The sequence below is a fragment of the Natator depressus genome, chromosome 5, assembly GCF_965152275.1.
Source record: "Natator depressus isolate rNatDep1 chromosome 5, rNatDep2.hap1, whole genome shotgun sequence".
NCBI classification, from domain to species: Eukaryota; Metazoa; Chordata; order Testudines; family Cheloniidae; genus Natator; species Natator depressus.
The window spans coordinates 93,719,448-93,743,108 of NC_134238.1; the positions used below are offsets into that span (position 1 = coordinate 93,719,448).

Sequence of the window (23,661 nt, forward strand, 5' to 3'; positions counted from 1 at the left end):
GACAATGTATACCTTCAGATCAGCGGCACTGCTATGGGTACCCGCATGGCCCCACAGTAGGCCAACATTTTTATGGCTGATTTAGAACAACGCTTCCTCAGCTCTCGTCCCCTAACGCCCCTACTTTACTTGCGCTATATTGATGACATCTTCATCATCTGGACCCATGGAAAAGAAGCCCTTGAGGAATTCCACCATGATTTCAACAATTTCCATCCCACCATCAACCTCAGCCTGGTCCAGTCCACACAAGAGATCCACTTCCTGGACACTACAGTGCTAATAAACGATGGTCACATCAACACCACCCTATACCGGAAACCTACTGACCGCTATTCCTACCTACATGCCTCCAGCTTTCACCCTGACCACACCACACGATCCATCGTCTACAGCCAAGCTCTGCGATACAACCGCATTTGCTCCAACCCCTCAGACAGAGACAAACACCTACAAGATCTCTATCAAGCATTCTTACAACTACAATACCCACCTGCGGAAGTGAAGAAACAGACTTATAGAGCCAGAAGAGTTCCCAGAAGTCACCTACTACAGGACAGGCCTAACAAAGAAAATAACAGAACGCCACTAGCCGTCACCTTCAGCCCCCAACTAAAACCCCTCCAACGCATTATTAAGGATCTACAACCTATCCTGAAGGATGACCCAACACTCTCACAAATCTTGGGAGAAAGGCCAGTCCTTGCCTACAGACAGCCCCCCAACCTGAAGCGAATACTCACCAACAACCACATACCACACAACAGAACCACTAACCCAGGAACCTATCCTTGCAACAAAGCCCGTTGCCAACTGTGCCCACATATCTATTCAGGGGACACCATCACAGGGCCCAACAACATCAGCCACACTATCAGAGGCTCGTTCACCTGCACATCCACCAATGTGATATATGCCATCATGTGCCAGCAATGCCCCTCTGCCATGTACATTGGTCAAACTGGACAGTCTCTACGTAAAAGAATAAATGGACACAAATCAGATGTTAAGAATTATAACATTCATAAACCAGTCGGAGAACACTTCAATCTCTCTGGTCACGCAATCACAGACATGAGGGTCGCTATCTTAAAGCAAAAAAACTTCAAATCCAGACTCCAGCGAGAAACTGCTGAATTGGAATTCATTTGCAAATTGGATACTATTAATTTGGGCTTGAATAGAGACTGGGAGTGGCTAAGTCATTATGCAAGGTAGCCTATCTCCCCTTGTTTTTTTCCTACAAACCCCCCCCCCCCCAAGACGTTCTGGTTAAACTTGCATTATTGCTGTGCACATTGTAAGATGAGCTATTGCCAGCAGGAGAGTGAGTTTGTGTGTGTGGTTTTTGGAGGGGGGTGTGTGGGGGGGGGTGAGAAAACCTGGATTAGTGCTGGAAATGACCCACCTTGATTATCATGCGCATTATAAAGAGAGGTTTCAAAGAGGGATGGGCTATTACCAGCAGGAGAGTGAGTTTGTATGTGTCTCTTTGGGGGGGGGGGGGGAAGGGTGAGAAAACCTGGATTTGTGCTGGAAATGGCCCTCCTTGATGATCACTTTAGATAAGCTGTTACCGGCAGGAGAGTGGGGTGGGAAGAAGTTTTGTTTCATGGTCTCTGTGTGTATATAATGTCTTCTGCAGTTTCCACGATATGCTATGCATCCGATGAAGTGAGCTGTAGCTCACGAAAGCTCATGCTCAAATAAACTGGTTAGTCTCTAAAGGTGCCACAAGTACTCCTTTTCTTTTTTCTTTTTATTGTCATTACGCTAAGTGTGGGCCATTAATGGCGGTTTGGAATATTGATGACTCCCATTAACCAGGACAACTGACTGTAGATGGTTCTGTTTACTTGCAAGCCTTCCTGTGAGTCAGGCCAGGAAGAATGAAGGCTTGGGGTCTCACAGGACATGTGACCATGTCACCTGAACTGGAATCCATTTTTAACCTGGTTCTTTTCCATGGGGGGAGGGGGGGGGGAAACCCAGAGAGGGACAAAGGATTCCCGCCTGTGCAAAAGATATATAAGGGGGTGGAACAGAACAAAGGGGGCTGCAGTCATGGGAAATCCCCTAGCTTCCACCTGAGCTGGAACAAGGACTGTATCGGAGAAAGGATTGTGCCCAGAGTAGGAAGGTGTCCCGTCTGTGAAAAAAGCCTATTCAAACATATCTGAGGGTGAGATTTACCTGTATTCAGTTTTCTTACTGTATTAGGCTTAGATTGCGTGTTTTATTTTATTTTGCTTGGTAATTCACTTTGTTCTGTCCATTATTACTTGGAACCACTTAAATGACGTTTTGCATTTAATAAAATCACTTTTTACTTATTAACCCACCCAGAGTGTCTATAAATACCCGGCCGGGGGGGGGGGGGGGAGGGGGTCAAACAGCTGTGCATCTCTCTCTATTAGTGTTATAGAGGGCGAACAATTTATGAGTTTACCCTGTATAAGCTTTATACAGGGTAAAACGGATTTATTTGGGGTTTGGACCCCACTGGGAGTTGGGTATCTGAGGGCTGGAGACAGGAGCACTTCTTAAGCTGTTTTCAGTTAAGCCTGCAGCTTGTGAGGGACATGGTTCAGACCTGAATTTGTGTTTGCAGCAGGCAAGCGTGTCTGGCTCAAACCAGGCAAGGGGCTGAAGTCCCAAGCTGGCAGGGAAAACAGGCTCAGAGATAGTCTAGGCACATCAGGTGGCAGTCCCAAAGGGGGTTTCTGTGATCCAACCTGTCACAGAAGGATTTGCTCAGCTGACCTGCCAGCGTGTTTTGTCTCCCTAGAAAGTAAGCAGCTTCAAGGTGAATTGAGTGGGTTATACAGAAGTCCCAGAGATGAACTGCCTTCTGGCAGTGTAGGTTTGACCATTTCCCTCCTTGCCTGTTTATGTAAAACATGGTCTCTGAGCTGTCTGTCATAATCAATAGATTTCCCGCTCCCCCCCCCCCCCCCACGTGGGTAAGAAAGCTTGAGCAGGGTAGACTTACTGCTCTTAACTCCCTGACATTTATGTGAGCCTCTAGGTCTTGAGACAACCAAAGACCTTCAGTCTTCAGGGACGCAAATGTGAGCCCTCTACCTAGAAATGATATGTCCGTGACTCAAGTGAACGTTGGTAGCAAGGGAAGGAATAGAACTCCCATGCAAACTTTTAGAGGGTCTATCTACCAATCCAGAGACAACAGGACTACCTCTGGTACTTGAACCCCCTTGTCCAAGTAGTGACAATTCAGGGCATATACTGATGCTAGCTATATTTGCAACTTCCTGAGCCACAGTCTGGCGAGTTGTGCTACACAGGTATACACTGCCATGTGAAATAACAACCTGCGGTACTTGCATGCTGTTGTGATTGGTAAGTTTCATCTGAAGTACTAGGTCTCAAATGGTTTTGAATCTGGTCTGTGGCAGAAAAGCCCTGGCATTTTTGGACTTGAAGACTGGTCTAATGAATTCTATTGTCTCAACAGGCCTCAGTATTGATTTTTCTCAATTCACTATGAGCCCCAAAGCTCTGAATGTGGACAGAGTGGTGGATATGCTGGACAAGACCTGAGACTCTGATTAACGTATGTTCAACCAATCATCCAGGTATGGGAACACAGACACCTAATTTTCTAAAACAAACTGTTACCACAACATGACAGCACTTTGTGAATTCTGGAGAAGCAACTAAATGCCTGCTTGGAAGAAGCAGCTGAACTGGATGAGCTCACAGACGCTGAAGAGGAGGGCGGTGGAGAGCACCTTCTATAATTCCTTCCAGTTTCCCTAGGTGGATCTTGGAAACTGGTAGCAAAGTTATGGTGTTAAAAAGGTTGTTGCTGATTAAAATGCTTTCTCTTCATTGCCAGGAGATTTGAGTGTTTCCCTGGAATCTTTAAGGTTGCAAAGCCTGTCAACAGTTTTCTTGAAGAATACAGTAGGGCCTTCAAACGGAAGGTCCCACAGATCTGTTGGACTCTTACAGGTAGTCCAGATGACTGTAATCATGAGCACCTTCTCATAACACTTTCTTATTTGGGCCACCAAATCTGCACTATCCAAAAACTACCCTGAAGGGCTATTCCAGTGACCAGTTTACCCTCCTCCACCATTACTGAGAACTCTTGCTTGCAATCCTCTGGTAATTTGTCCTTCAGTTCTGCAATGTTCTCCCAGAATAACAGTCATATTGCCTGAGGAGTTCCTGCTGGTTTGTGATCCTGATCCGCAGGTCCCCTGAGGAATCTTTGACCAAACAAGTCTGATCTTTTAGAGTCCTTGCTACTAGGCATGGAGGCTTGTTGTCCCGGTCTTTCCCACTCATTGGCAGCTGCCACCACAAGAGAACCCGGAGAGTAGTAAATGTAAAACTGTTCATACCCTTAGAGGGGATGAAGTATCTCTTCTCAATTTGTTTTGCTTTTGGGAGCCAGTGAAGAGGGTGTTTGCCAAAGAGTCTTGACCAGCTCCACGACTACCTCACCAACTGACAGAGCATTTAGCCAGGGTAGCAGATACTACGATGTCTACCAACTTGCGAGAACTCTCATGTAGCTCTTCTGCATGGATGCCAAGCACCAAGGCCACTCTTTTCAGAAGGTCTTGGTGGGCCCTGTGGTCTTCTGGAGGAAATCTCCCACTGAATCAATAGCTTCATCTGGTGATGAAGATAAGGATGCAACCGGCATCTGAGGTAGTGGCAACTCTGTAATCTGTGGTGGGAAAAGCTACCCAAAAAGGACCTGGGACTGGTCACGGTACCGGACACAAAGTAATGTTCTAGGCACCCAGTGCCCATCTCAAAGTCAGGTACGGGGAATGATGTTCCCAGTGCCGATGTGTCTGATGTGCTCCCCACAGCTATTGAGATGGCTGAGGGGAGGTCCTGGCTGGAGGAGGGATGCCCCATGGAGCCCAGAGCAGCCCCAGGAGTCCCAAGACCCATCCTTGTACAGACACTCACCCCTTATGAAAAGACCAATGTTGGGGCTATTGCATTGTCCATGGCTCCAACGACCATGAAGGAGGGTAAGTACTGCGTCCCAGGTGGGATACAGAGGACTGCACTTCTGAGGTCAAGGCCAAGGAGCCAGAGGTTTCCAATAATGAAGGTGTTGATGCAGACAGTACCAGAGAGAGGTATCCTGAACCAGGGGGTGGCAATACCAGAAAAGTCATGGGAGATTTCTCTCTTAAAAAACCTGGATTGAGAGATGGTCTATATACCGGTACCAGGGGTTCTCAGTGTGCTGAGCCAAGAGCGGTGGGAGAAGGAACTGGTTGGATGGTTTCCAGTTCCGGTGAAACAAGTACCGAAGGTTAAGCAAGTCTCTTGAAGCTCCATATGCCTCTGGGGTATGTGGGAGTGGCATTGAGTGTTGGCTCCTCAAATGTCTCTTCGGGGACAACTTTGACAGACGTGGTACAGGCTCCAGAGACAGCAAACCCCCTCTCAGAAGGTGAGGCTTCTGGGACAGCTCACTCTGCCAAACACTTAGAGATAGTGCCTCCAACTCGCCTCAGTACCGAAACTGATGAATGAGACGAGTCCACGAAAGGTCTTCTTCAGTACCAGGGATCAGGACTGAGGGGCCAAAGATTCATCTGGTGGAACACTATGTAATGATGCTGAAGTACTTGAGCACTCTCTCCATGCGATGACTTGGCTGGGAGTCAAAGTGCTTCTTCCATAAGCAAACACATAAGCCTCACTGCTCTATCCTTTTTCAAGCAGGATTTGAAGCCATTGCAAATGTGATATTTGTCACTACTGTTGGCCTCACCCAAGCACTTCAGGCAGGCTGGATGAAGATCACCAGTCGGCATAGGCTTTCAACATGTTCCACAGGACTTAAAACCTGGGAAGCGAGGCATCATTCCAGTACCGAGCCTGGTACCAAAAAAAAAAAAAAAAAAAAAAAAAGGGTCCCAAAGGACACAAAAAAGAAAACCCAACACTAACTTTCTTGAGAAACTAACATTAGCTGCAACTATTTATGAGTGAGAGAGGCACTTAAGTAAACAAGTCTGAGATGCTCCAACAACTGTCACTGGTAGAAAGAAGGAACTGAGAAGGACAGAGGGAGACTAAACCCTTATACCAGCAAACAGTGGCACACAGAAAAAGGGGGCACTTGAGCCAGCCCAACGGGGCACGCACACACTTACAGTGGAAGTGACATGTTCATATTTAATTTAAACCAAATAGAGAATTGATTTAATTACAAAAATCAGATTTTTTTATCCACCTTTGGGGGTGGAGTTGGGGGGGTTAAGAAAGGTACAAACAAATTCTATTATGTAAAATTATAACTGCTCCATCATGCACTATCAGCAAGGTTTGAACGCTAAACCTTCGACATTGTAGAACAGACTTCCATTACTTGAGCTACAGGACTATACTAAAGCAGCTGGCAGGAGAAGACTGTTGTCCCAATGGAGTATGACCAGCTGGCATCATGTACTGCAACCAGGGAGTGGTCGGGGAAACCACACACCTCTCTATACATCCCAATCCTGGTGGCGTGGGGGAAGGGGGCTCAGAGGAGAAGAATGGGACACTGTGGCCATGCACTGGGCCTAGTGTTGTGGCCATGCACAGGGCGCCCAGACGAGCTCCTCCCACCCCTGCTGTTCCAGTAGGTAGTAGCATGTGGGGCTACTGTTGCTTTGGCATTTCCCCTTCAGAAGGATCTTGCTAATTTTCATTCTGATACACTGTCAAAATCTGCCTCAGCAATGCAAGCAACAGAAGAGAAAAGGAGATATTTAACAATTTACAAGGCAGCCAAATATGCATGGAATCTCATGGGTCCAAAGAGAAAACCACTTTTCTAGCCCAAAGGCTTTCTCCCTGCCAAATTTCAAAGACGTATTGCAAACAATTGAGGCATCAGAGTACCTCTAAAAAGGATACAATAATCTCTTATAATGGAAAGTGTTAGGCAACCTAAACTTAAGGGTTGCTACCAGCTTCTCCCATACTACTACTTTAAGTCCTGAACAGTACTGAAGCTACAAGATACGTAAGGGGGTGTGTTACAACAGGCTAAGCTGAAACAGATTTTTCAAGGGAGGTTACTGAGGGATAGTTTTCCTCACTGCCTCCATAAAACCAGTGAAGTGGGACGCACACACAGACTGAGCTTTTCTGACATGTTTGGCTTTCTTCTGCTGCTGGAGACCTTTTTTCCCCCACTGTGATCCTCATGTTGAAATGAAGGAGCTCAGAACAATAGCATTGGATCTGATATGGAATCTTTTGTCCTATTTTGTTTTTTTATCCAAGGTTTGAACAATCTTAGAAACTGTTCCTTCCTGTTTTTTTAATTTACCAAATGGAATGCTACCACAAAAATCTGTCCTTAAGCAGGTTACCATATAAATTCTTTACCTGTATAGTGGGCATACAAATGCTCTCTTATGCTATAGTACAGAGTCAAAAAGATTAACTAAAGCAAAAATACCTATAAATTGGGCTGAAAAGCTGTTTAAATTCATAGGGTCTATTCATAGTTCACATTTATGAATTTCTACTGATAAAAAAAAAAAAGCTAGTTTTAGATGTAAGATCAGAAGCATAAGCATCCCTGTAGCATAAGGCTCATGAGGTCTATCTAACAACTCACTATGAGGTAGTTTTTGCCACCTTACTCACTGAGTTGTGTTTTAAGGGAGAAAAGCCAAGACTCCATGAAGTCCACTAGACACTATTCTATTTCCAATCTATTTTCTATGAAAGATGCTCAGGTACTATGTTAAGAATGAACAGTACAAAACCCTAGGAAAGATAAATCTAATAAAAGTTTACTCCTAACCAAGTAAAGATGGCAGAATCTGACCTTATGTGATTACAAATGTGTAGTTATTTTGTGCTACTTGTATTTGGGACAACATCTACCAACATTAATCAAGAATTTCAGGAACTTTGTACTGTACATGTGTCATAACCATAAGGGTAGCCTAAAATTCCTCCTTACCTGTAAAGGGTTAAGAAGCTCAAATAACCTGGTTGGCACCTGACCAAAGGAACCAATGGGGACAAAAGATATTTTCAAATCTGGGCAGGGGAAAGAGAGGTTTTGTTTTGGGTTCTTTGTTTCTGTGATTGTTCTCTCTTGGGACTGAGAGAGGCCAGACAGAAATCCATCTTCTCCAACCCATCCTAACCCAAGTCTCCAATATTGCAACCAGTATAGGTAAGCCAGACAAGGCAGATTAGTTTATCTTTTGTTTTATGTGAATTTTCCCTGTGTTAAGAGGGAAGTTTATTCCTGTTTTCTGTAACTTTAAGGCTTTCCCCAGAGGGGGATCCTCTGTATTTTGAATCTGAATACCCTGTAAAGTATTTTCCATCCAGATTTTAAAGAGATGATTTTTACCCTTCTTTTTTTTTCTCCAATAAAATCCTTCTTTTAAGAACCTGACTCATTTTTCCATTGTTCCAAGATCCAGGGTTTTGGGTCTTTGATCATTTTGTAACCAATTGGTTAGGATATTATTCTCAAGCCTCCCCAGGAAAGGGGGTGTCTAAGGCTTGGGGGGATATTTTGGGGAAGACGTCTCCAAGTGGTCTCTTCCCTGACTCTTTGTTAAATCGCTGGGTGGTGGCAGCGTACCAGGTTTTAACCTAAGCTGGTAGAAATAAGCTTAGGGGGCTTTCATGCGGGTCCCCACATCTGTACCCTAGAGTTCAGAGTGGGGAAGGAACCCTGACAACATGAAATAGTGGTTTCAGTTCCAGTCATTTGTCTGGAAGGAAAAGAAAGAATAAAATAATTAAATGTGTACTGCAGCTGAGAAAAAAGTAAGTTATGCAGTTCTTTACCCATTACATATTCAGAGCAAGCCGTATGTGCTAAAAATGGAAAGAAATTTGCTGCTGCTGATGTAAAAAAGATTATGAGGCCACCAAGTTCTTGTCCACTCAGGATGTTGCTTGCTGACAGACTCAGTTACATGGGCGTGATTGGGCTATCAGTCAAAGGCAAGAAGACAATGAGAACTCAGCAAACTTTACAATTAAAAGGCAGGAGTCCAAGAATTTATCTGCTTAAGAACTCCTCAATCCAAAATCCCATTTTATATATTGCTTTATTTTCACTGAGCTTAATGATAGCAATTTTACCTCAACTTCTGCCTGTTGTCTTGCTAGAGTGATGTTAAATATATCCAGGGACTTTTCAAATTCCTAGGAAGTAAGTGAAAAAAATACAATATTAACTGCTCAGGAAATAAAAATGATACATGATTCAAATATTTAACAAAGTCTGTTATTGTTTTATTCAGTGACTGTATGCTCCAACTTTCTGTACTGTTTGCCCCAAACCATCTGTAGTGCAAAGTAGCATATTCTCAATTCATGAACAATTCAAGCATTTTTCCTTATTTACAATATATTTATTTCACGAACATAGCATTTTTAGTAAGATCTACCTGCATAATTTTATCTTTACGGTTTTTAATTTACTTACCAGCACTGTCATTTGAAGATAGCCTCCTATCTAGATTCCTATTCCAGGGCACAAGACATAGTAGTCCAACATACTGGTTATTTCTGCATGCCTTACATATTACCCTCTGAAGACATGATTCGTATAAATACTTCACTGTCATCTCCAACTGTTAGTTCCATTCCACCTTACCTTTAAATGGTCTAGACTTTTAATAACTTATATAACCTAATAAATACTAATACCAGGATAATCAATTATTTTTGTCAAGGTCCAAATTTCTTGGTCAAGGTAAGTCAAGAATCCAGAGAAAAAAAATAAAAAAAATAATAAGTAAAGAAAGAGATTTTGGAGTCCATTCAAAAGCATCTGGCAGTCCAGATTTGACCCAGGGTCTGCCTACTGACTACCCCTACTAATACTTGAGATGATCCCTACACGAAAATTCATCTATTAATGATGCTACCTTCTGAAAACAATCAGTGTACATTTTTATAGTGTCTTTCAGCCAAAATTATTACAAAACGACAAAAATGGATGTAGAGAGCTCTCAACTGGCGATTGCAGCCAAATGGTATGCACTACCATGAGGCATGGAGAAAGGTTAAAAAAACAAAACCGGAAAATCCCCATTCAAAAGGACTATGTGATTTACAGGGTTTGTAGCTCAACTGAGCTCAAGAGATATTTACATCGGTGTGAATTTTGAAACTGGTTTGTGCAAAAATTGTATTTTGGAATGAAACCATTTGACAAGTAGAGGACTCCTAGGTTGGAGAGTAGTGAAGGAGAAAAGGATGAATATAACTGTCAGGAAAAATAAGATTATTGTAAGGGGAACATGGCCTCCAAGTGGTTTCTACTCTTGACACACCCTTACAGAATTAACATTACAATGCAATTGTCATTTAAAGGATATATTTTACTAACAAGAAATGCAATAAAAGAACCATTTTGATATGGGTTTTTTTAGATGAAAGCTAACCTAACACTCAAATTAAAAGCTGGATACACTTTGTAATGGACTCTGTTAAAAATTAACACACAAGTGACCTAATAAATCTAGTTATTTTAAGTAGATCTTTTTTACACTTGACATCAGGTGAGGAAAATATTGGCTGGAAGAAAGACAGCTCACGGCACTATTTCAACATCATCTTCAAAACAAGTTTCATAGTACACTCTTTTTAAAATAGAAGATAAATTTTTATCTAAGTCAATTATCTTTTTAAAACTGTAACAGAGTAACTAAATCACTCGTCTTTGTGCCTCAACTATATCAGCTCATGTTCTCTCACCTCTCATTCCAAGAAGTTAACAGAATATGACTTATGGTTGCATAATGATCCATTCAGCTTCAAGGGACATAGCGACAGCACAGTTGCCTGATGTTGATCTTTACTATGCTTATGTTTGTGCATGTACTTCATGAGATAGTTACTGCACTGAGCTCAAATTAAGCTCTATGGCAACATCACAACAGAAGGCAGAACACCACTGTGGGTAAAGGAGTAGAGTACGTACAGGTAGGTGACTTAAGTTTTCATTTGTTTAATTGTGTGGGCTTGTGTCAGGTATGTCATAAGTATACAGTAACTTTAACTGCTTCCAAACTAAATTATTTATTAATTTCCGATATATTTTTCTAAAAGCTTATGAAGGGACAGGAGGACTATGCAAGCTAGAGATGGCAGTGCTGCTTACATAATATCGTATCATATCAATAGTTGCATATGCACCATTATGCATCTTCTCCTCTGTAAAGTAACATGACAGAAAAAAGTAGCTTCTGATAAAGGCTGTGCACACATCCAGCCCCAATCAGACATTTAAATGCACGGTTGTAAATTTTCAATTATAATGTGAACAGCAGCTAAATATGACTAACTCCAGTTTTTGTTTTTTAAGACTACTCACTACAACAGACCTATTCACGACCCAGCTCCTCTACTAATTTTATGTAAAGACATTTAAAAAAAAAAAAACTGTCAACAATGAAAACTGGCACTGCTATGGACAAATTTCAGCCTAATTTCAAAAATATAAGAGAAACCAGACAACACTACACAGAAAATTGAAAGGACAAAGATATTGACTGGATTTCCCTACTAACTGGTCTAGCCACCACCCTCAAAACCTAGGAATCACCAAGCATCTCCATAATTTATACTGCACCATAGGCACGAACAGTGCTTTACAGATACAGAAGATGGCAAACTCTCTAAATTACCATCTAAATTACACAAATAAAACACACAGAGGCAACACACAGTTAGCAGGAGTGGCAGAGACGAGGTAAGATATATTACTTAATTTTATTTATATATAAATATATATAGTATAGTGCAATGGGTTAAAAAAAAGAAAAAAAGATCAGTTCATGGAAAATAGGTGCATCAATGGCTACTAAGCTAACGTGGTCAGGGATGCAACCCCATGCTTGAGATGACTCTAAAATTCTGAATGCCAGAAGACAGAGGTGGATCTTCCCAAAATTGTTCTGTTCTCTACACTTCCCCTGAGCTCTGTTATCGACTACTTCTGGTGACAGGATACTGGGCTAAATGGACTACTGCTCTGACCCAGTATGGCAGCTCTTACATAAAATGCTAATAACTATACTCTTATACTTTGTTATATAGTGCATAGGTCTTTCAACATAATCCAAGCATTTCATTTCTGAAGGCAAGAACCAGAGGAAAACACCACCAATTTTCTTCACTTTATTCATTAATTTAAGGACTCAGTCTACAACCCTTACTCAATGTAATTAGTACCACTGTACTACTTACAAGCATATTACTAGTCAATTTGAATAAGGTTGCAATATCAGGCCTTTAGTAAGTTTTACTGAATTTTACTACTGAATTTCTGACCATCTGTGTCTGACCATTTATATCTAAGAAATTAGCAAGATATTTCTAAATTTTGGTGGTCAATATCAAATGGAAAATGCTAACCTCTAACAATTTTACGATCTCTTCACTAGGGTTCTTTGATGTTATCTTCATTTTATACATCTCTTTGTAGTTCTTCACTTGTTTTCTATGGTGTCGAATGTGTTCCCATGACCACATATTAAGCTTGGGTTGAACATTTACTTCCAGAATACCATTAATAATGTATTTCCACCTAATGCAAAAACAAATTAAAGTGTTTGTTATATACCAGTAAAAGTTAAAAGCACTTCTTTCCATATTCCACACTGACCCATCTCCACATAGAACCAAGTTGCTCAAGGGTGTAACACACCTTGTCAAATACCAATACTCTGGTCCAACAAAAGGGTATCACTTAAAGGTTACAGTTTTTTTCTCAGAGGTTAATAGGTTGCTTTGTCCTAATCCTTCGAAGTACAAGTGTTTTCTGCAAACCTGTGGGGAGCTTTTGAAAAAAGTGCATGCTACTTTATCTTCACCGCCATGCAAAAGAGCTAACTATTTATAGCTAAGGGTAGTATTCTTCAACTGATGACCTCCAAAGCCACGCTGGAGTTTCATCCACAATCAGAGTATAGATACCAGAATGCTATCAAATTCAGAAGTTTCTAGATATGTGCTGCTCAAGACAACAATTGCAAGCTTTGAGTAAGTATGCTGTATTTACTGTATCCTAGTCTCTCAACAATTCACTTTTTTTTTTAAACTATAAAGTACTAAAAACCAGAGCACAGTTGCACAAACCCTTAAACTCATAGGCAGAAGAGAGTGAGTGTGGATCTACACAGGATAGTATACTCAGAATGACAGCTGCAGTACTATAAATCCTCTTTAACCATATCCTAGCTACCTAAAAGTGAGTTATGTCTCCTGGGGTTTACAGTTGGCCTTGACATATAGCAAGGAAAGCAGTTTGCATGAATTCATTTTGGTTTGTGGATGTGTACATGTCCATTATAACATCACGTATCCATTCAGATCAGTTCCTCCCTTGTAAGCTAAAAATATATTGAAATGGACAAGAATCAGTGTATTGTCAGGTTTCAGAGTAGCAGCCGTGTTAGTCTGTATCCGCAAAAAGAAAAGAAGTACTTGTGGCACCTTAGAAACTAACAAATTTATTTGAGCATAAGCTTTCGTGAGCTACAGCTCACTTCATCCGATGAAGTATTGTCAGCATTGTCAGTTTCATGGAAACTGCAATGGTAACAGATAAAAACTTGTAGTGTGATGCACTGTTAAAATCACGATACACTCCAAGATGCCACAAGCTAACTTGGTGGGGGAAAGGATAGAGGGAGTGTAGGGGGAGAAGTAGATCTACAAAATGTATAAAGTAAAACTCAGATAAGCAAAAATTTCTGTGGGGAATTTATGCAACACACTCATTTAAAGAGGAAAGCTATCATCAGAAAATTATTTCAAGTAAACAATTTATAAAAATTTATTTAAAAGCTTTTAAGAGATTTTACCACTTCTTGGCATTGTTGTGCAAAGGAACATCGGGTCTGTACTTCCGGTATGGCAGATTCCGGGTCATCATATCAATAGACTCAAGGAGCTCCATAACACTGAAGTACTATGCAAAATATACCAAGTCAAAATGTTATAATTTGCAAAAAGACAGAAACACAATATAAACCAAAATGTCTCCAAAGCAGTATTGTTTAAGGTCAAGTACACTATAGGGTTCAAAGAGGTTTAATTTGGTAGGTTCCTTTTAATAGAACATTTCCTTTCAGTAAGTTTTTATACTATTTATTATTTCTGAAAAACTCAGAAGAAGTTCCAGACTAATAAATCCACTGATATTTTTATTGAATCAAACAACTGAATCTCACAAAAGAAATGTTACCTGTGGTTTATTGAACTCAATGGCTATATCCTGTAAATTTACATCTAAGTTCATTTTTGGTGAAGAAAAGTCAAAATCAGATCGAGGATTCATACGGAGTTTGGCTTTAGCGGAAATTGGACGGAATACTAGAAAATAAAATATTAGAAAAAAATGTGAATTAAAAGAAACTGAAATGTGAAAACAAGTAAGTTATTTAATACAGTCAGGATAGACTCCACTGAAAGTTACATCATGCCACTCATTTGAAACACCACATTTCAGAACATAAGGATTGTATTACGGCAACTTAAATATATTGTACTCAATCTGAACTGAGCCAAACCCCAAACCAGTGGGCATTTGAAAGGAAATTTCTTTACAAAATTCTCCTCAACAGAATCACAAGTCAGGAATTTCAAGAAGTAATCTCAATTTGCAGGAAAACTTAAATTTTATTTGCCTCTTATGATGTCGAGTTCCCTATTGCATTAGGAAAATCATTCAACCATAATATTTATTTCACTACACCAATTATCATCATATGACAAGTACTATTCTCTAGAATTTTACTCGTGTTCTCAATTTGCACCAATATATTATAGAGACAAAGCTATTCATTGCTTTGAGTATGGTGTATCTGCACGGACATTAATTTCACTAAATCTTCAGTTCAGCAAATTGAAAGTCTCAGCAAATTATGAAGAAAATGAAATACTGACAACTGATGAAAATCAACTTTGGTAAACTCTTTCATATTCTGTCAGCTGTACTTAAAGGGATGAACACACATGACAGACTTAGATTTGAAGCTTAAGGTGTGAGTACAAGTAAACATCTACATCATATTGACACAGGATCCAGGGAAGCACTAGGGAAGTACTAGGGAAGAGCAGTAGAAAACTAATAGCTGTCTAAATATTCAGGGCAGGTTTCTATTCATTATGTGGCTCCCGATTCTGCAAGCTGCACCTGCATAGGCAGAATCAGGCACCATCATGGATACAATTGCATACTTGGAGCCTTAATGAAGGTTCCAGGATAATAGCATTAAAAATGTGAATGCCAACATCCAACTATTGTACACAGAATCCAATTAATTTATTAATCTTGTCATTTGACAGTGACCTGCAAATCTCTTCACAAAATTCCTTCGTAACATGTTGCCTACTCCTCATTTAAACTGGCAGTTGGGGGCATCCAAACACATTTTACAGTAAGATTTGTAGGTTACTTTTTAAAAGCCATGTTTGGGGTAAGACTTTTTATCCATTCCTGTACGTAGTCTTAGATGTTGATTACTTGCAGCTAAAACAGATATAATACATACCTGTATGTATATTAAAGATAATTTCTTCCCCTTCAATTGAATTTTTTTAAGACTGCTTATATTACACAGAGTCCAAAGCCAAAAAAGCTATCATGTACAGCCATTTCTGCTACATTTGATTCTGGAGAAGATGTCTTCTGTACATCTTCACTCTCTAGATCTAATCAAGGAAGAGGCATCTGAGCAATGGATTTGCCCTAGTCCCATTATAGGAGGTGGGGTAAAAGGATCAGAACGGATACACAGATCCAATATCACCCTTTGCTGCTTCCCGTGTCTTGACAACTGAGCCCTTAGATGGTGTCAAGTATCGGGGGTAGCCGTGTTAGTCTGTATCCACAAAAACAAGAAGTCCGGTGGCACCTTAAAGACTAACCATGGTTTCTATACAAGAGCCAGGTGTCTGGGAACTGGTGTTACAGCTGGATCCTCATCACAACCAGGTGCTTCTTAGCTCTACTGCCAGGTAATGATCCTCTACTTTGTTCTGATGCAACAGGAGCCAAGGAAGTTCTTGTTTGTGGAATGGCTCAGATTTCTGATCCATAAGTTTTGGGTCTTTTCCAATAAACTTATGACATTTTGTCTTGTCCACAAATTCATTTGTCACCAAAGCTGGTCTATGCCCTTTCTCACAGCCAACCATACTGTCCAATTGCTAGGTTAAGCTGCAAGTGCCTCCCGAAGGAGTAAGGCTTGTAACCTGTTCTGTCTCTCCTTTTGTACCCTCAGGATAAAGGTGCTGCAGATGAAACAGCTGGAGGGTGAATGTCCTTCTCTGAAGGAGGTAAGAGAGCATGTTTGTGCATCCAACACTGGAAAAAGCAAAGAGCAAGAGGCGCAGCATTTGAAGCCTAGTTATCGGATCTTCAGATCCACCATGAGGTCTTAGTCCAGAGCCGAAGCTTATCAATGCTACACAATTTATAATAAAAACTAAGTTACTAAGCTATTAAAACCCTATACTAAGTAACTGCATAACAGTAACTATTTAAAAAATAGTAAGAAGTTATCTAAAAAACAGAATTTTGAAACTAGCTTGGCACTATCTAAAAGGCACTATCTGGACCCAAGGTCCGGAGTGATGCCTAATCCATCACAGTTGGCAAGTGGAAGGAACTGAGATGGCTGGAGAGCCTGCCCTCCCTTTTATAGCCAACAGGAAGGGGCACGTGAGCATTCCAACAGGCACTGCTAGTCAGGTTCCAACATCTGAGTTGCACACAGCTGGTGCAGCTCATGAGCGGGAAGACGCAGAAGCCACTCAAAAAAGAGAATTTAGAGTATTCAGAGAAACAACCATCTCCTTTGTTATTCTAAATGCCTACAGTAAGCAGAGATTGTATACATACAGTTTCAAGCAGTTTTCTGAGGATATCTATGACATAAGCATAAGGCACCAGGACTCAACACAAGTAACTTTGATAAATAACAGAAAATTATTCCATTTTTGTACAGTGTATTACTTTCTTTTGGAAGGTAGTTATACATTCAAAATGATATATTTTCATGGCAGTATCAAATAATCTATAACAACATATGCTAAACATCCCTGTACAGTTAAAATATAGTTGTTACGGTCATGCCATTGTGATTGCCAAGAAGCACCAAAAAAATTTAAACCATAGCAAAATGTTAAATGAATGGAGTATAAGTTTCAAAACCCCGTGAGAATACTTTCAAGAAAGAAACCTAAGCAGAAAGCTGAAAGATTTGCCATTCTTTAAGACAGACCGCATGGCTGCTCTGGAATATCTACAACCACAACAAGAAGTATACTTGTATTTTCGAAGGATTATTGCCATGACAGACCATAACAGCACTAAATGCTTCGCAATGTAGCATTTACAGTCAGGGCTAGCTTTAAGATTTTGGAGAAGACAAGCAAGATGATTATTAGGGTTATTTTCAACACCAATACCGGCCTCATCTGCTGTAGAAGTGCTGCCCACCTGTTTGAGTAGTTTTCAACATCTGAAGATTTTTTAAAATGATAATTCTTCAAAAGCATCTGTTGGAGGGTTGTATATGCACATACTGGTGAATTTTAGGTTATTTTCTTTACCTTCTCTCCAAGTCTACAGAATCCAGCGTGAAGAATGATATTAACACTCAAAATGGCCACCCCCATACCCTCATAGACTTCAAGGTCAGAAGGGACCATCATGATCATCTAGTCTGACCTCCTGCATATTGCAGGCCACAGAACCTCACCCTCCCACTCCTATAATAGACCCCTAACCTCTGGCAGAGTTACTGAAGTCCTCAAATCATGGTTTAAAGACTTCAAGTTACAGAGAATTCATCATTTACACTAGTTTAAACCTGCAAGTGACCCACGCCCCAGGCTGCAGGAGGAGGTGAAAAACGCCCATGGTCTCTGCCAAACTGACCCAGGGGAAATTCCTTCCTGACCCCAAATGTGACGATCAGTTAGATTCTGAGGCAAGACCCACCAGGCAGAAACCTGGAAAACAATTCTCTGTCTTACTCAGAGCCCTCCCCATCTAGTGTCCTGTCTCCAGCCATTGGGGATTTTTGCTACAGACAGTTTTGTCATCCCATCCCCTCCATAAACTTATCAAGCTCAGTCTTGAAGCCAGTTAAGCTTTTTGCCCCCACTGCTCCCCTTGGGAGGCTGCTCCAGAACTTCACTCCTCTGATGGTTAGAAACCATCACCTAATTTCAAACCTAAACTTGTTGATGGCCAGTTTATATATATATTTGTTCTGGAGTCCACACTGATGCTTAACTTAAATAACTCCTCTCTCTCCCTGGTATTTATTCCTTTATACAGAGTATAATTTATCATTTATACAGAGTAATAATATCTCCCCTCAGCCTTCTATTGGTTAAGCTAAACAAGCCAAGCTCTGAGTCTCTCATAAGATAGGTTTTCCATTCCTTAGATCATTCTAGTAGCCTCTCTCTGCACCTGTTCCAGTTTGAATTAATCTTTCTTAAACATGGGAAACCAGCATTGCACACAGTATTCCAGATGTCTCACCAGTGCCTTTTATAATGGTACTAACACTTCACTGTCTCTACTGGAAATACCTCACTTGATGTATCCTAGGACTGTATTAGCCTTTTTCACAGCCTCACCACACTGATGGCTCATAGTCATGCTGTGATCAACCTATATACCCAGGTATCTCTCTTTCTCTGTCACTTCCAACTGGTGAGTCCCCAGCTTATAGCAAAAATTCTTGTTGTTAGTCCCTAAATGCATGACATTGCATTTTGCACTATTAATTTTCATCCCTTTTCTATTACTCCAGTTTACAACGTCATCCAGATTCTTGTCTGTTATTCCAATCCTCCTCTGTATTGGCAATACCTCCCAACTTTGTGTCACCCACAAATTTTATTAGCGCACACCGACTTTTTGTGCCAAGATCAACAATAAAAACGTTAAATAAGATCAGCCCCAATACCAATCCGAGGAACTCCACTAGTAACCTCCCACCAGCTTGACCTTTCACCTTTCAGTATGACCCACTGTAGTCTCCCCTTTAACCAGTTCCTTATCCACCTTTTACTTCTCATATTAATCCTCATCATTTCCAATTCAACTAATAATTTCCCATGTGGAACTGTACCAAATGCCTTACTGAACTCACCTGACATTTCTTTCAAACTTAAAAATATACAGGACATCAGCCATGGAAATACAATAAGATAAAGGAGAATATGTAACATTAACTAACCTAAAAGTTTATGCATATCTGTCTCCTCTTCTTCCCTCATTTTCTCTACCTTGTTTTCCAACTCTATCATTTTCTTCCTCCTCCCTTCCATCTGACCATTTTCCTTATTCTTCTTTCCCTTTTAGCTCATCAATCTTCTCTCCTCTTCCTTTTTGAAATCCTTCCATTTCTCTCCTCTAACTAAATTATTTTTGACTCACCTCTGTTGTTCTCTTCCACATACTGTATTGTTCCTTTTCTATTTGCTCCTCTTTACACTTGATTTCTGCCCTCTTTGATCCTTCTATATTTCACAACTTCTCCTCCTTCCCCTATCCACATTGTCAAGGTCTCTCTTGCCTCCTTTCTACTCTTACATGGGTTCATCCTTCCTCTCTCTCATAGGGTCTCTCCTGTCTTCCTCCATTTGTGAGGGGTTATTGTAAAGTATCCCAGTTATTTGCTATCTGCTAGGGATACATCCAGAAGCCCAGTGTCCAGTACTGCGGTACTTCTAAGTTCCACAAAGAAAGACACGGAACTTGGCTGTAGTAGTCCCCACAACATCATGACCGTCCATCCCTACCTGGCTTTACTACTTCTGAAGGTGTGGGGGATTAAGGGGGTCAGGTTCCTTGATCCTTTGGCTTCTCTGATGTGCCAGCAAGGGAGCTCAGAGCTCCACCACTACTGCTAGGGATTGCCCTGATAATTCCACAGAGAGGCGAACAGTCTGAAAAAAGTTCACAGCAGGCCTTAAAGCTGTTGGAAACTACCTGAGTAGTCCCTCTTCCAGCCTCAGAACCCAGGGGAACCCATAGTTGCAGGCCTCACAGACCAGTCCTGGGTGACTGTAAAAGAACAAGGTGTAGGAACAACTGAATAAGCTACAAACTGGTACTTTTGTGGAGAGTGGGGGAGACTCCATGAAGCTTTTCACCTTGATGATCCTGTAACCAGTTAACATTATAATTGCAATTGTTTTGAATACTAAAAATAGCCAAAAGTATTGTTGACATTTAGAAGTTACAAAAATTGACAATTCACATTTGCAGGCTCCAAAGGCAGACCTTGCCTTTGGTTGTATTCTTCCTTCCGCAAATTTACCATGAGCATACCTCTCAGTAAGACAATGTATGAAAGTGCAAATTTTGTGCAACAGACTAACTGTGGGATTCATTCCTTTACAATTAGTGATGCTCCTCAAAATGAAGTACAAAAGAAAAATATGAACATGAGATCACAGTACAACTAATAGAACAATGCATTTTTACTGACTGACACTTATGGGTGGCTGCTACTGTACCTTTTTCCAAAAAAAAAAAAAATATATATATAAATAAAATAAAACACCCTCAATACAATTTAGTTAACACTAAAACTATTGGTCCAGCATCATACAGAGCTGTATTTTCTTCATTTAAGTGTTTATTATTACTGTTAACGCTTTTGTTATTTTAAAATTCAGTTCATCTGTTATATGAACAAGGAATGGTAGCATTAAATGTATGGTTTATAATTGCTATCTATTTTAGTTCTTAAGCAAAAACATTTCTATAGAATAAATTTACATGCTGTAATGCCTATGGCAAATGTAAAGACACAAACATAACATAGTCCTCTATTGCAGAAAGAAATTAATCAGCGTTTTGGAAGAGAGGTGTGGTATGTTCTTTAAGTTCTTAAATAAAAGTAAAACTTTCATTTAAAAATAAAGTACTTTTAAAATAAAAGTGAAATAGTCTGTTAAGTATTGAAAGTACAGAAAGTGAAAGAAACACTTACCAAAATCATAACCTTCTGGAATCATGTTGTGGCAGGCAACTCCATGCTTTAAATTATTCTATTTAGAAAAAAAATAAAGTTTGAGAGCTTCGTTTTCACGTCATGACAAACACTTTTACATAACAAAGGATAAAATATTTTTTTAAACGTGTTAAGAAGAAATAGCATCTCTGAAACCAGAATATATTTTAAAACAAGTCTGTCTGCCCTCAATTTAAATCTGTAAAACCCTTCCATTAAGGACGTAAGATTTTAACAACCATGTAATGAGTGAACAACTACCACCTCTCCATCATACAGAATGCACTGGTAATTTTAAGTGACTTGGGATAGACTGAGAAGAATAAGTTATACCACAACATATTTGTGTATGCTAATCTAACATTCAGTTAGATTCTATTCTTCCAATAGAATAGTTATTAACATACAACCCAATCCTGCAAATGGCAAAACTGCCTCTGATTTTAATCGGAGCAGAACTGGATCCCTAATGAATAGGAATTATATTGAACATTTCACATCATGAAACATGGAAGTACAGGATACACTATGTCACATTTGACTTACCAAAGATTCATCGTAACCTCCATGGTAGAACATCACAGACTTCACATTCCAGTAAGCAAAAAAGTTATCGAGACGTACAAGCTGAAAATAAAACCGAATGCTTATGAAGTCAAATACACTGTGATCTCTTTCAGTACTTTCCATTATTTTTAGGTTTTTCATGGATATTAAAATGGCCAAATGCTCACAAACAGACATTCGCTCTCTCTCTCTCTCTCTCCAGTTTTGATTACACAGAAATAGATGATATCTTTTACCTAGCAAAAACATAAACCCACAGAAGCTGGCTCCTACTCCAGTAATGTTTTGTTATAATGATAGCATTCACTGCCTGTATTTTACCTTATAGAACAACTTGGAAGCTTCATCATGTAAACATGGATTCCAATTTTGATCTGAGGTCTGAAAAGGAAAAAAGGTCTAGACTTAGTACAATCAAATCACAGAGTCAAACAGACCACACAACAAAAGAGAAAATACACTATGGGCCTAACTCAACACCCACTGAAGTTAATGGGCATCGGCGGTCTTTCTGATCTGTTTGTACACCATCTAGTATTATGGGGCACCTGCCTATCACTGGGATTCTTCAGTACTACGAAAGCTACTACTACTACAGGAGTCTTTCCAGTGATTTAAGTAGACCAAGCTTTCAATTTCTTAACTGAAACTATCAGACTACATCTTCTGTAGGTCTATATACCTGCAATGACTGTCAAGCTCCACTCATGAACCAGAAATTAGCAAGGTGAAGTTTTCTGCAGGGTGACCTCAATTTTTTTTCCTGATATTCTTTAGACAGCTTCTGTGGAAAAAGTACTCAAGGGCTCCTGTTTGTGGTTTTAGTGGTAGCTGCATGCAGTAGCTTGAACCAGTAAAAAGTTCATAGTTTGTTGATAATTCCCCATTTTTATATACAATATGATGCTAGCTCCAGGAGAGGAGTGCTGTGGGGAACAGCTTTTACTCAGTACACAAATAGCATTTTTGTTAGCAGATAAAGTGCAATTTTCTAAAGTTTTTCTACGAAGTATGCTTAAAAAGTATGTATCTAGAAACAAAAAGACGTTATGTTAGCATACTGATTTCACTAAGCATTGCCCTGCATGAAATTAAAGTCTATTTACATAGAAACTTCACATTTATGATCTACAGAAGCTGTTTAATCAGAGCAGCTCTACAGACAGCCTACCATCCCTATTAAGTAGCCTCCCAGAACAAAGACAGCACCTGCCATGAGAGAAGCAACAATACCTTCTCTCCACCCCACTGGAGTGTGTTGGTTTCTTAAGTACTTAAAGTTCATATCCTATTTCAGTATTTGTTATAGTCCTGTTTCAAAACGAAGTAGATAAAAGCACACAAAGGAACTATTAGTACATGTCAACAGGGTCCATCCACGTGCACAGTTAGTGCACAGCAGACTAACGTAGGGTAGATTTACACCTCACCTTGATGAGAACTAAATGTTCATGTAGACAAGCCGCAAGTGTAATTGCGGCCTCAACTGTCTGTCCCTCCTCATTTGAAGAGTGAAGTTGCAGCAGCAAGTCATGCACTGGGCTATGATGCGAGTCTTTCCCAGGCACATCAGGAACCTATCATGGGCATCTGTCTTGGGAAATATAACTGAACCAGACGTGCATCTTTTGAACCTTCTGTGCAGTTCAGGTACCAATATAGCTCCAGGAGGAAACCCAACACAGATAACTCTAAACTATGTAACTAACTATAAACAAGAAACTGGATGAAAATATGCAATAACTAGTTTGCAGACACACTAGGTACTTCCTTTACCTCTCTGCGGTGGCAAAGAAACTGAGGCGATCAAGAGACATGCTCTCTTACAAAGACAGAGCCAAATGATGTCATCTTAAGTGTGATGGCAATCCTGCATTCCCCAACACACACATCTCTTCTATGCAGGTTCGTAGCTTAATACCAGAGATGCCAAATACCATAAGTGGGAAATCACAGAGGCACTCAAAAGAGAGATTATTTCCTTTATAGTAACTGGAGTTCTTTGAGATGCTTTTGCCCACCCAGATCCCAGGTAAGTGTGCATCCCATGTGC

General features: G+C 40.3%; 1 protein-coding gene across 5 annotated transcripts in view; it reads right to left on the reverse strand.

Annotated features, from left to right (window-relative positions):
- Nucleotides 1-23,661, reverse strand: part of VPS13A (vacuolar protein sorting 13 homolog A) — a 277,386-nt gene that overhangs the window by 220,524 nt on the left and 33,201 nt on the right. For all 5 annotated transcript variants that reach the window (XM_074953217.1, XM_074953216.1, XM_074953215.1 and 2 more), the window contains exons 8-14: nt 21,930-21,989; nt 21,588-21,668; nt 21,021-21,078; nt 14,237-14,364; nt 13,854-13,960; nt 12,403-12,574; nt 9,118-9,180 (exon numbers count right to left, since the gene is read on the reverse strand). In XM_074953217.1, the coding sequence (XP_074809318.1) occupies nt 9,118-9,180; nt 12,403-12,574; nt 13,854-13,960; nt 14,237-14,364; nt 21,021-21,078; nt 21,588-21,668; nt 21,930-21,989 (669 nt within the window). The remainder of the gene's footprint in view (nt 1-9,117; nt 9,181-12,402; nt 12,575-13,853; nt 13,961-14,236; nt 14,365-21,020; nt 21,079-21,587; nt 21,669-21,929; nt 21,990-23,661) is intronic.